General features: G+C 40.3%; 1 protein-coding gene and 2 pseudogenes across 1 annotated transcript in view; all 3 read right to left on the bottom strand.

Moving 5' to 3' along the window:
• LOC107968467 (programmed cell death 6-interacting protein-like) overlaps positions 1–345 on the bottom strand; it is a 51677-nt pseudogene extending 51332 nt beyond the window's left edge.
• The window catches only part of LOC750127 (WASP homolog-associated protein with actin, membranes and microtubules), a 55932-nt gene that overhangs the window by 161 nt on the left and 41782 nt on the right, over positions 1–13989 (bottom strand). Inside the window, 2 exon segments of the mRNA XM_054667347.2 lie at positions 2820–3086; positions 9315–9383. Of these exon segments, the coding sequence (XP_054523322.1) occupies positions 2979–3086; positions 9315–9383 (177 nt within the window). The 3' untranslated portion in view covers positions 2820–2978.
• LOC134806984 (dexamethasone-induced protein-like) lies at positions 3069–12176 on the bottom strand (annotated as a pseudogene).

The raw sequence follows: 13989 nt of genomic DNA, 5'->3' as shown, positions 1-13989 counted from the left end.
ATTTTCTTTTCAATATTCACATAGTCCATACATATTTGATATTTAAAGATCAAAATATCAATAGTCTATTGACATTTAAAGATCAAAATTAAATCACTATTTAAAGCACAATGGTAAAGAGAATTTTTAGATCACTACATTCACGGACAATGGTGACAATGAAAAGCTTCTTCTTTGAACTTAATTTCCTTTAACTTTTTCAGATGTGTTCATCACTGAGTTTGAGGGATCTTCAGTGACGCTGTTCATTTGTTGATTAAACTGAATGAAGGGCCGGGAGCAGTGGCTAAGGCCTGTAATCCCAGCACTTTGGGAGGCTGAGGCAGGTGCCTCACCTGAGGTCATGAGTTCAAGACCAGTCTGGCCAACTTGGAGAAACCCCATCTCTACTAAAAATACAAAAATTAGCCAGTGTAATGGTAGGAGCCTGTAGTCCCAGCTACTGGGGAGGCTGAGACAGAAGAATCGTCTGAACCCAGGAGGCGGAGGTTGCAGTGAGCCGAGATTGCACCACTGCACTGCAGCCTGGGCAATAGAGCAAGACTCGGTCTCAAAAAAAAAAAAAAATTGACTGAGTGGGTCACGGCAGCAGGATTCCATTTCTGGCTCCAACACTTCCTAGCTATGTGACCTTGAGGAAATTACTTAACCACTCTGTGCATCAGTATCCTCATCAAACAGGGCTAACAACAGTACCCATCTCAGGGCACTTGTGAAAACTAATGAGCCAATATTTGTAAAGTGCTTAAAGAGTGCCTGGCACCATGGTAAACACTTTGTGTTTGCTAAATAAACACATAATCACCCTTTCCCAGTAACAGAATATTCTCCTTGGGATCTCAGCTAGAGGCTACCATCTGTTGTACATATCTACTTATACTTCCCTTCAACCTAAATAATTATACCTTTTAACCATATTGACAATAATATGGAAATATCACTCAAGAAGAACCTAACAGACCATGGAATTATAATAATTTAAACCATCCTTTTATCAAATGACATGGTCAGAACTGGAAAGAGGGATACTAGTAACTTTTAAGTTCTCTACTAAGGTTTTTTTAATAAAAAGACTTCCAACCCACTAGAAAATATGCTTACATTTGCACATACTCCAGAAAAAGGAAACATAAATCAATTCCCCACTATGAATGTGTTATAGTGTTGATGTCCTGTGTTACAGTACATGCGTGTCATGAGCTGTCAGGAAATGTGTACACTATGCAGGAGGCTGGACCCTGAGTGAGAATGACTGCCACTAAAAACTGCCTGGCAATGGGAATGGCCAAAAAACTTTTGTCAATTGGTATGTCTAAGATTCAACTTTAAGCTGATTTCTATAGTGAGGTACAATCCTTCATTATTCTAATACTTAGGTAATGAACACATGAAAGAGAAAGAAAGAGAGGAGAGCAAGATTTAGAATCTTGATGAGAATCTGGTTTTTTGTTTGTTTTGTTTTGTTTTGAGACGGAGTCTCGCTCTGTCGCCCAGGCTGGAATGCAGTGGCGCGATCTCGGCTCACTGCAAGCTCCACCTCCTGGGTTCATGCCATTCTCCTGCCTCAGCCTCCTAAGTAGCTGGGACTACAAGGCACCCGCCACCACACCTGGCTAATTTTTTGTATTTTTAGTAGAGACGGGGTTTCACCATGTTAGCCAGGATGGTCTCGATCTCCTGACCTCGTGATCTGCCCGTCTTGGCCTCCCAAAGTGCTGGGATTACAGGTGTAAGCCACCGTGCCAGGCCGAGAATCTTAAAAATTATGTAACTTAAGTTTCTTCCTCATTCTTTTCCAGATTCTGAATAAAGGAGTGGGTTTGAGAGATGGAAAAAAACTTAAAATCAAAAGGTAGTCTTTGAAATTAAACACCGTCATACCAGCCTCTGATTTTCCAAACATAGAAAAATCTTTTTAGCCTACTTCCTTCATTACCAAGAGCAAAACAAACCAAAACAGTAGATGCTAAGGTATAAACCTGATGCCACAAATGATACAGATCCAAACAAACACAAACACACACACACACACACACACACACACACACACACACACAGAGATTCAAAAATCACAACACTATAAATCCTAGGACCAATGAATCTAATTAAATCCCTTTTGTGTAATATCCCTATTAATATAGGACTAGAAGACATTTTACACTCAAAAATCCAAAAGTCTAAATTGCTTCCACATAGTCAAAAACACAGGATTTCCACTAACTCCACCACACTACCATATGTGGCTTTAGGTAGCTCAAAACTGAATTCCAAAATGAAGTATATTTTTGAGAGTAACAACTCCCAGAGAAAAACAAGGGCACACATATAGGGTTCCATGCTCCTCAGGAACTGCTAGGTCTGATCTTGGACCCTCTCTTCTACTAGGTTCGTCCAGGATGAATATATCTGATGAGACCCACATACCTTATCAAGAAATGGCTGGAAAAGGCTAAAATCGTTTCTCATGTTCCCATTACTACAAAGTAAAAGCATGACAAGCTCTATACTTAAGTGTTTTGACTTGGTCAAACGCTAACACCGGGTTTGCTACAGTGTAAAATTAATCTAGAATGTAATCATTGATTCCATTTTCTTTTTATTCTTAAAAAAAAAAAAAGGGTGGTTGGGGAAGAAATCACTGCTTTTCCATTGCGCAGGTACTTTGTGCTAGAGAGCATGTGTCATTTCTAGGGTCTCAGAAAAAGAACAGATGTATCTATGTGTAAACACAAAGAGTAAGTTACAAGTTGCCCCTTAGTACTGAAGGCAAGAATCAGCATCAGTACTCAAAAAAGTGTTTTAAAAAGAGTGTAACTTACTCTTACTGTCCCAGGCTAAACGGGCTCTGTCTGGTGCTTCTCTGTGTGCACATGGCCACCCACAGCCTGTCTTCTAATTAAATCAATGCTCCAGCAGCAGAACAAGCAAACAAGTTGCCTCCCATCTATGTACGGCTCTTCAGGATACATTTCCCTTGTTCAGAAGGTGGAAATTCTTGGGAGAGGTGATTTTCTCTGCCTCTTCACAAGAAGAACATGGATACTTGGCTGGATGCAACTCCATGAAGCGTAACTGTGTGTGTACACCTCAAAAAATAAAAAATGCAGAGAAACATAGAGACTCCATAAACAGCTGGAATACACAGAAATACTGAGGCACCACTGGGAATACTGCTAAACAGACAGGCAAAAATAGGATCTTTGAAATCATCAATAATACCAAGTTAAGAAAAAAAAAAAAAGGAAAAAAGAGCACCTAAGGTCAAAACTCAAATTTCATGCAATGAAAACATTGTAAGTACTACAAAAGAAAAAAGGTAAATCTTCTACTTCACATACATAGAAACACATCCCACTCCCCTTACAGAGAATAAAAGATATTATCAATGGAAGAGAAAAATGAGATTTTCAAGGGTGGTAGGTCTAAAATTAGACTCACCAGCCACATCATAGTTAATGAGCACTTACGTAAATGTGAGCTAAATGCATCAAGCTGTCTTTCCAGTGTGGTCAGCTCTACTGGGGGGCAGGGGGTGCTGGGGAAAGAGCAAGGGACCACTCTGCTTATGAAAACATAATTTCTACAAAAATAAAAACGTACAGGAAACGAGATGCTCGTTTATTTAAATAATTTTAAACTTCCCAAATCACAGAAACGACCTTAAAGTAGATGCCCCTCCTTTTTTGCAATAAAAACCAAATGACTGAAGTACAGTAGGGAGCAGGGTGTGGTTAAGCATCTGCTCACAAGAAAACTTGTTATAAGTTTGGTGAGGGAAAAGGGAAATGTATCAGCTCTTCCCAATGTCCCCTTCCATCCTAGGTATGCCCATATGCCATCAGGAAGCCACACCATCTCCATGACCACTAGGCATTTCAAGGACTGCCAGGCCTTAGAAGTTTCTTCTATCCCCCTGAGGCACACAGACAATTCCAGCCAGAAGTATAAAGCCCAGGGAAGAGAATATGGCCTATTCCTGCAGCTGCACAAGAGGCCTGGGCTGGGGTCCACTCACAATGAACTACTCAAGTGTGACCAACATTCCCATTCTGGAGATCTCTGCCTTAAAGAAATGCAGACCTGGCTGGGCACGGTGGCTCACACCTGTCATCCCAGCACTTTGGGAGGCCAAGGCAGATGGATCACTTGAGGCCAGGAGCTTGAGGCCAGCCTGGGCAACGTGGCAAAACCCCGTCTCTACTAAAAACACAAAAAAATTAGCCAGGTGTGGTGGCGCACACCTGTAGTCCCAACTACTCAGGAGGCTGAGGCATGAAAATCGTTTGAACCTGGGAGGTAGAGATTGCAGTGAGCCGAGATCATACCACTGCACTCCAGCCTGGGCGACAGAGCAAGAATCTGTCTCAACAACAACAACAAAGATACAGACAAATGTATAACAGTATTATATATAATAATATAAATATATAATGAAAATACCTACTTTCTTTCTCTTACATACCAAAATATCAGTCATCTGAACAAGTTATTCTTGAAGGACTACCCTAGAGTTTACAAGCAAGCAATATTTGTATTACACAGAGATCCAAAGACGATGAACTGTTTTTAACAGAATGACTAAAAACTTGGCCCAATATAATCTGCCCTATAAACGCTAAAGCATTTGGACAAGAAACGAGTTTTAACCATGAATTAGCATCTCCCCTGACCATAGGGAGCTTTAAAGCATGAATTAAGTGAATAAAAAACTTCACAGTCCATTTTTAATAACAGAAGTTCAACAAAAGATTTTTAACAAAGGAACCTGTATAATTTGCCTTTTACTACATAAAACGTAAAAGCTATTCCTATCACTATTCTTTTTTTTTTTTTTTCTTTTAGACGGCGTCTCAGTCCGTAGCCCAGGCTGGAGTGCAGTGGTGCAGTCTCAGTGCAGTCTCAGCTCACTGCAACCTCTGCCTCCTGGGTCCCAGTTCAAGCAATTCTTCTGCCTCAGCCTCCCAACTAGCTGGGATTACAGGAACGCGCCACCATGCCCAGCTAATTTTTGTATTTTTATTAGAGACGGGGTTTCACCATATTGGCCAGGCTGGTCTTGATCTCCTGACCTCGTGATGCGTCCGCTTTGGCCTCCCAAAGTGCTAGGATTACAGGCGTGAGCCACTGTGCCCGGCCCCTATCACTATTCTTAATACACGGTATTCTACCTACCAAAATAATCAGTTTTCAGAATGAATTAACCAAAATTTCTCAAAGGTTACAACAACATCTTCAAAACCTCTGCGAAATTCATCAGTTTTCTCACAAAAGATTATAAATTACCTTCCAAAAGTCTGTCATTCATATTTCACCTATTATTACTCATTAGACTTTTTTAAACCACGTCTTTGTACTTTTTAAGAAAAACACCATTGTGCAAAAGGAGCTTCAGGCAGTATTTTATAAATAGTTCATTTTCTATCAGAATCCATGAAACACTTTCTTCTTTAGAAACAATCCTAAGAAAATGGTAGCATCATGACTCACCCAGTTCTATATCCAATTTTCTCAAAAAAGAAATTCACATTAGAAGTTTTACCATGTAAAATATGCAAAATTATGGTCTGGGATCTTAAATCCACTGTCACTACTTGATCCAAAACTATTTCAAAAGCAGCCAAAAAAGCAACTGGCATCCAAATGTATAGTCCCAAATATGAAGACCAAATTCTTTCACAATATTAATCTTCTCTGCTGTGAGTGAAACCAGAGTTATACCATCCAGTGAACAGAATTCACTTTCCCATCAGTTATTAAGATAATCTCAAAAAAGCTATATGAAACAACAGGAATGAATCAACTTACCAATAAATCATTAAAATATGATCTATAAACTGACCTTTCCATTTCCTTCCCTACATTTTGAATATAAACAAAATATACTTTGGAGTAATATCATTTGCATTTCCACACTGCAGAAAACCTCTCATACAGAAGCAGCCACCTTCCCTCCCAAAACTCTAAAGGGAGAAGGTGGTCAATTTAATAGATAGGAACTTTTGCACCTGCCCCTCCTTTACTTAAATGAAGAAAACACCTCATTCTGTTGTCCAGAAGTGACAGTCTTAAGATGACATCACTTGTCTGTAGTGGTGGTAAAGAAAAATAAAACCACACAAAATTATCAGTCTCTAAGAAAAGCTAAAAAATGATATGTCTGCATAATTCCCTTTAGTGTGTGTGGAACACACTACTATACACACACACACACATATTTCTTTTGCCTTGTCTCTTCCTCCTCCACTGCATGGAGTTAAGATCAGTATACTTTTCACTATTTGGGAAAATACAAATTATCACATTTTTAAAATATATGGCCAGATACTCTTTCTAGGCAATAAAGACCATTAAAACATTTCAGTCATTTCAATCCACAATTAGTATTTAAGGAATTCATATCAATTTCAATATCTGCCTAAGTAATAATATAACGGGCAAATTTTAAAAATATGTTTATGTATTGTTTCCTTAAGCTCAGTGGCAAGAACATCATTTTTTAAATCAAAAAGTATATCCCGAAGTCTAAAGAGAAAAGAACAATGACTGTTTGCATCTGTTCAATAATCCAGACATGACTTAACTGAATAGACTGACCAAAACTAAAGATAAGTGTTTATTCTCAAATTAAACATAATGCATTATTAATAAGGCTCTCCAGAATTTTTCTCAGCACTTTTCAGTATTCTGAAAGGACTCAATACTGCTACTTATATTTCTCTAAGTACAGAAATATTAGAATCCAATCTTCTTACATCTTTCCATTGACCCAAGCTATTACAATACTTCCCCAACTGACGTCCATCTGAAAACCTATCCTGTTTTAAGGTAATGAATCACAATTATTCAAGGTGAGAGAAACTGCAGGGGGCAGTATAAGCATGATTTCCAACATAATTCTTAAGATTTAGGAAAATTCTTCCTGTTAGTGTAAGCTTAACCTTAAACTATTAACATATATTTCAATCAAAGAGTCCATACAAAAGTTAATTGTTAAAGATAATTGAAATTCTTCCACAAATTTAATAATCAAAAGTTGAGGCCAGGCACAGTGGCTCACACCTGTAATCGCAGCACTTTGGGAGGCCGAGGTAGGTGGATCACCTGAGCTCAGGAGTTCAAGACCACCCTGGTCAACATGGTGAAACCCCATCTCTACTAAAAAAAAAAAAAATACAAAAATTAGCTGGGTGTGGTGGTGCATGCCTGTAGTCCCAGCTACATGGGAAGCTGAGGCACAAGAATCACTTCAGCCTGGGAGGCAGAGGTTGCAGTGAGCCAAGATCGCACCACTGCACTCCAGCTCGGGCTACAGAGTGAGAATCCATCTCAAAAAATATATATATATATAAAATAAAATAACTGAAAGTTGAGGTGTGGGATGCACTAAAGTCACTTGGGGAAGAATTCTATGCTACCATTATCCTTATGACTTATTCCAATCAAAAATAATAGAACAAGAAATTTTTTTCCTTTAAATTCATATCCGCACTCTTAAAAAAACACAAGTTATCCAAAACTATAAGTCCACTTACTCAGGAGAAACTCATTATTTCAAAATGTATTCTTATCATTTTTAAGTATAAATAAGTAAACCCCTTAAAAGTCAGATTCAACACTAGGGGAAAATAGAATGAAATATTAAACATGATATATAAGTATGACTTAGGAAAATTAAAGTTATTCTAAGATAAAAAGAGAAACTTAATTTTATTCAGTTTTGCATTCATGGTTGCCATTCTAGTATATTCTCCAGCTACTCAATAACCTTCTTTCCCAAACTTATGCTGACTCCATGCAAGTAATTTTCAACTAACAATTGAATTAGTTAAGTTAGATGAAGCCCTCTTTGTGTGTCTGTTTTGAGTAAAGGTAACATTTGGTGGTAAATACATCTATCTTCTTTCTTATGTCATTTTTCTCCTCTGATCCTCAACATATAATTAACCTTTCTTTGATGCTGTAAAACTTGTCATTAATAGTTACCATAAATATTCATCTCATACATACCACTTCCAAAGCATCTCATAACTGTAATAATTGCTAACAGTTATGGGTGCTTACTACGTGCCACACACTGTTTTAAGAGACTGTCCTGTATTAGTCATATATGAACTCAGTTAATCTTCACAACTCTGTGAAGTGGGAATTATTATCCTCATAAATAGGGAAACTGAGTCAAGGACAGACTGTGCCACACCCATGGACACATGGCAAATGACTGGTAGAGCTGGCATGAAATGTATCAGTCATATTAGGAGGGCATCACACATCCCCATGTAAGATTCAATAGAACTAGGTGCCCACCATATTCTTTCACCTTCCTTGACTACCTTAGGACCAATCTGACATTACCAAGAGAAATTAAAATCTACAAAGCATGATCAAAAGCTCAGGTCCACAATTAAGCATGAGAATATACAGAAAACACGGCTAGGACTTTTGGTAAACACCTGGGCAATTTTCACAAGGAAAGGCATGAAAGGGTGCGTGCCCTGGTATGAGAGCCTGAATACAAGGGCCACAACCCAGTCAACCTGGAAATGTCGCCTTTAACTATCATCTCTTCCCTCAAACTCATCATTGTTTCGTCATCATGTCTTACTTGATTCCCTAAGGAGTATTCTCAACCAGAAAAATATTTTTCACGATAATCCTCTCAACTGATAGATACAAATCTATCTTCTCCAAGTTTGAGCAGCAAGTCAATCTTCTGAAGACCTCAATATCCCCTGCACAAATTCATCAAGGGTCCAAATCAAGAGAACTGAGAGGACCTCACTCTAGAGTATAAAAAATTATGGCAAACGTGAGAGCCTCCCCACTCAATTATTCGATGTCCACAGTAAACTGGGGACAAACCTAACCGTAACACTGGGACAAGGCACACTTCACAGCACACAATTTCAGGGTATATATCTAACTGTTACGTTCGTGAAGAATCTTCCCCTTCTTAGGCACTTCTAGACAGTTGGAATTTATTTTTAAACAACAGAACATACATCACTTTTTGGGGGTTAACTTCAAGGATTTTCCTACTGAAAATGAGAAACTTAAGTATCCCATCACTAACTTTTGTATTCACGAATCTCACAAAAAAAAAAAAATCAAGAAAAGGAAGGAATTTAACCAACTTTTATATTACTCAGAAAAGTCACCAATGAAAACAACAATATCATAGGCTTCTTCATAACTGTGCTAATATTGGTGGGCAACACTGGTCATATTATGGTTAACTAACTCAACAGTTTCATGTCATTTAAGAACAATAAAGATAAACTCACAAATATTTTCAATAAAACAGAGAAAAGAAATACCTCAAGTTCCACCAGTGCTGCAGTGACTACGTCAGTTGCAAGAGCACCGGCCTGCAGCTTTTCAATTGCCTATGAAACCAAGGGGAGAGATTATTCATTGCAAAATCACAACTTCCCAAACTTTCCAAAAGCTTAAAGAAGTATGGGAGACACTTAGATTAATAAAAATTGACCACTAGTTCCATTCCATACTTTAAGACATAAACTACTCAGATTAAAAACAAGCAAGGGTTTATATTCAGGTTAATTGGTAATATGGCTCACTTAATATTATTCAAATTAAAACAATAACATCTAGCTATTAAATGAAAAGTACAAGGAATTTAGTAAGCTTAATTCATTGTAAGGCTATTCAAAATAGCCACAGAAATTGTATGACCCAGTTTGGTTCAAATATCCTGACAATTCGTCTTTTATATAGATAACTAAATCTCAAACGAATCATTTCTCCTCCCCCAGTTAATACTCTCCATACCTAAAAAGAAGTGACTCTGAGTCACAGGGGCGCCAGAATCTGAGGATAAAAGCACACATTTGACAAAAACATTTTGGATACTATAATGTAAATTCTAAATCAAGATGTAACATATTATTTTGTAATATAAACTACACAGAATAAAGGTCTATAAAATCACCTGGCCTTGAGCATAAATTAGGAGAGGAAAAGAGAGAGAAGGAAAAGTCATTTATAAATGAATTATTAACATTTCAATTTAGTCAACAAAGAGAAAGCTCAAAAACTAAGAACTGTATTCCTAATTAAACTTTTAAGTAGTGTATTCATTGGAAATATTAAAGAGGCTAAATATACAATTCAAATGTATTAGATTTCTAGGACTATAGTTATATAAAATTTATTTTCAGATGATAGAAAAATTTCACACTTTGAAAAATAAGAAAAAATATAAAACAGCTTAGAGAACTTTTAGCTTTATCATTATAAATTTCAAAAGAACAAAATCCCTGTAACAAAATATTCTTATTTATAGGGCTTCATTCATAAGAAAAAGCTTGAATCTCTGATAAAGTATAATCTTTTTAATGTTATGTAAATATCAATGAAAAGAGCAGAGAGACGCATATTTACTTGATATACAATATTCAACTAGATTCTATTTGCATAAAAAGTAATGGAAGGTTTGCCTACTAGTAAGAATCAAAATAAAAAACATTTCTTTTGAGTCCATTCCTGTCCCCACATTAAATATTCAACAATTTAGCAAAACCTCAAAAACCAATGGGAAAAAAGCACAACTGAGGACAAGGGCAAAGCTGAACTCTGGAATGACAATGAACTTGCTATGATACAAACTACGTGATGAAAAACAGAATGAAAAAATATAGGACAATCTCTCTTAAAAAAGCTCCCATTTTAATTTTTTTATTTATTTTTTTCCCTTCATGGAAAAACACACTGACTGCCTTTAAGCTGTTTTCTCTATCCTTCTGTCTACAGAAGTTCAACATCGTTGCAAAGATTAAAAGAGATACGATTGTGTGCCCACAATTACAAAAATACAGACTTTAATCTGGGAAGTGGGGAAAGAGCTAAGCATCATGTGGAGAAAGACACAAAACAACACAAAACGATCCCCTACAAAAACGAGCAAAATAATTTTGTAGTCCAAACCGGAAGACTGCCCTAGAAATGAAACTTTTAAATGTTGAATTTCTTTTCTTTTTTTGGAGTTGCATACATTTTTTTAATCCAAAGAAGACAGCCTCCTAAGTATTGCTTAAACAGGTTTATCAGAATTAAGTAGGCACAACACTCATACTTTCAGAAAAGCATTTCCAGCCAGGGGAGTAACGTGGCACTCACCAGCATGATATCTGTTTTGCCAACTTGCTGAAGAACGAGTAACCTGAAATGAAGAAGCGAGAATCCCATCCTCAGCCCCCCAACAGCTTCCTCAGCTTCTTTTTCTTCTGAGTCACTCCCTGAAACAGTCGCTGCGTCTAAGACCAGCCTCGGGCTAAACCCAGCTGGCCTGAAGGCTCAACTCACATCAAACGGAGCTGGGAGTTGCTTCTGCGTGTGTCCGCAGTTTGAAGTGTCCTCTCCGAAGGTGAAGTGGGGGAAGCAGGTGCCTCTGGGATGAAGTGCAGGGAGGCAAACTCTGGCTGGGTTCCTGTAAACATCCATGGCAGTTGCAAATAATCAGAAGCCAAGGCCAGGCCATCGGTGTGACGCTGCAGGCAGATGAGGTCTTGGGACGCCCCTTGCGTTCCCCCTTCTGTGGGAGCAGGTGCCTTCCCAACCTCAGCACTCAGTCCCAATCTCTCTTCCACTCTCCTGGGTCCAAACAGGAACCTCTCTGTTGGCACGAAGCTTTTGAGGGGAGCAGGCAGGCCTCGGAGGCAGGGGAGGGTCTCCTCCTAGGGAACCATCCCCGTCCAGATGGTGCCCCCAACCAGCTGCGGCGGCAGGATCTGGGCGGCTGGTCCAGGGCGTGGGTTGCGGATCGTGGAGGGAAGAGGGGAACGGCAGTCGAGACCCTACTCCAAGTACCCATCAAAGACGTCGAGCTCCGAGTCAGCATCGTAAAGGCCCGAGCCGGGGTCGGAGAGCACGCCGAGGTCCACGAGCGCCTGGTCCATGTCCTCGGACAGGAAGACGCGGCCCACGTTGAGGACGATGTACTCCATGAGGAAGGCGTAGTACCGGAGAACAGGCCCACGTAGAACATAGAGGGCAGCGGCGGCGGCGGCACGGAGGGGACCAGGGGGCCCAGTGCGTCCAGGTGGGCGCGGCCCGGGCGCCGAGCATGCAGCGGGTGGCAAGGGCGGCGGCGGCCCGGCGATCCCGGCGAACTCAGCCGCTGTGGCGCCCGGGCGGCCGGCGAGGGCACAGCGCAGCCATCCAGGGGTACCCTGGAGCCCGACAGAAGCAGGGCCGGGCTCCAGATGTCCCCTGGCAAATGCGCCCCGACCCCCGAAATGCGCCGGGCGGGTCACCGCACCCCGAGATGTGCCCCCAAGGCTCTTTCGACCGCCCAGAAGTGGCGGGCCCCCCTGAAGTGGCCGGCGGCTGCCCGGCTCCCTCGAGGCGCCTCCCTGGCGCTCGCAGGGCCTCGCAGAGCCGGCGGGGATCCCACCGCGGCTCAGTGTCTAGGGCCGGTCCCGGCAGCCCTCTCTCCCGCCCGGCCCCGCAGGTCCTAGCGCCCCCCTCCCCCCCGCGCCCCTGCAGGCCCAGCACCCATGGCTGCGGCCGCGGCGTCGCCCTCCGGGTCGCGCTCAGAGCCACTGCTTTATGTTCAAAACTGAAAAGCATAGATCACACACATTGTGTTCACACCCTCTGACAAGCTCGTTTGCATACATGTTTATATTCCTTGGCTTTGGATTCAGAATGATAAACTGCACCTATAGTAGAAAACAAAATCCAGTTGTTAATTGTTAAAAAAGAGACCTTGCTTATGTTATATAAATAATCCAATAAACTGATGCTGTCCTAGTAAAAAACAAAACTATTGCCCTAACTGTATGGAGTTTTATGACTTCTTTCTCCAATGTAAGCCTTTTTAATACCATGCCTTATCTCCGTTTTCAAAAGCTCTTTTCCTGCCAAAAGCCCCAAAAATAGCTCATGTCCCCAGAGGCTTCACCAAGGTCACCTCCCCTCTTCTTTTCAAGAAGCTTTTTCCAAATCAGGAGTTCTTTTGATCTGGAGCTAACAACCCAGAAGGTGTCAGGGACAGGGTCCCTCCAGGTTCCTCTCTGCTGAAAGCCCCTGCCATTTGGGAAGTTACTGTTTCAAATCCAGAATTCATAAGAATAATTCAGAAAGCTGGATTGCTTCTGAACAACGTTGGAAGTTGAGGCATCTTACATCTCACATGTCCACAACCACCACCAATTGCACCATTCCTAACCAAACACTTCACGTCCTCTCAATAAAGTTGCTAGATTAGTCTCATTTCTTAAAAAGCTGTTTTTTGACAAAATGGGAGAAAATTTTCGCGACCTACTCATCTCACAAAGGGCTAATATCCAGAATCTACAATGAACTCCAACAAATTTACAAAAAAATACAAGCAACCCCATCAAAAAGTGGGCAAAGGATATGAAGAGACACTTCTCCAAAGAAGACATTTATGCAGCCAAAAAGCACATGAAAAAATGCTCATGATCACTGGCCATCAGAGAAATGCAAATCAAAACCACAATGAGATACCATCTCCCACCAGTTAGAATGGCGATCATTAAAAATTCAGGAAACAACAGGTGCTGGAGAGGATGTGGAGAAATAGGAACACTTTTACACTGTTGGTAGGACTGTAAACTAGTTCAACCATTGTGGAAGTCAGTGTGTCTAGATCCTCAGGGATCTAGAACTAGAAATACCATTTGACCCAGCCATCCCATTACTGGGTATATACCCAAAGGACTATAAATCATGCTGCTATAAAGACACAGGCACACATATGTTTATTGCGGCATTATTCACAATAGCAAAGACTTGGAACCAACCCAAATGTCCAACAATGATAGACTGGATTAAGAAAATGTGGCACATATACACCAGGAAATACTATGCAGCCATAAAAAATGATGAGTTCATGCCCTTTGTAGGGACATGGATGAAACTGGAAACCATCATTCTCAGCAAACTATCGCAAGGACAATAAAACAAACACCGCATGTTCTCACTCATAGGTGGGAATTGAAGAAT

Source organism: Pan troglodytes, chromosome 16 (genome assembly GCF_028858775.2).
Source record: "Pan troglodytes isolate AG18354 chromosome 16, NHGRI_mPanTro3-v2.0_pri, whole genome shotgun sequence".
NCBI classification, from domain to species: Eukaryota; Metazoa; Chordata; class Mammalia; order Primates; family Hominidae; genus Pan; species Pan troglodytes.
Note: the sequence above shows the minus strand (reverse complement) of the source record. Positions and strands in the feature narration are given on the sequence as shown.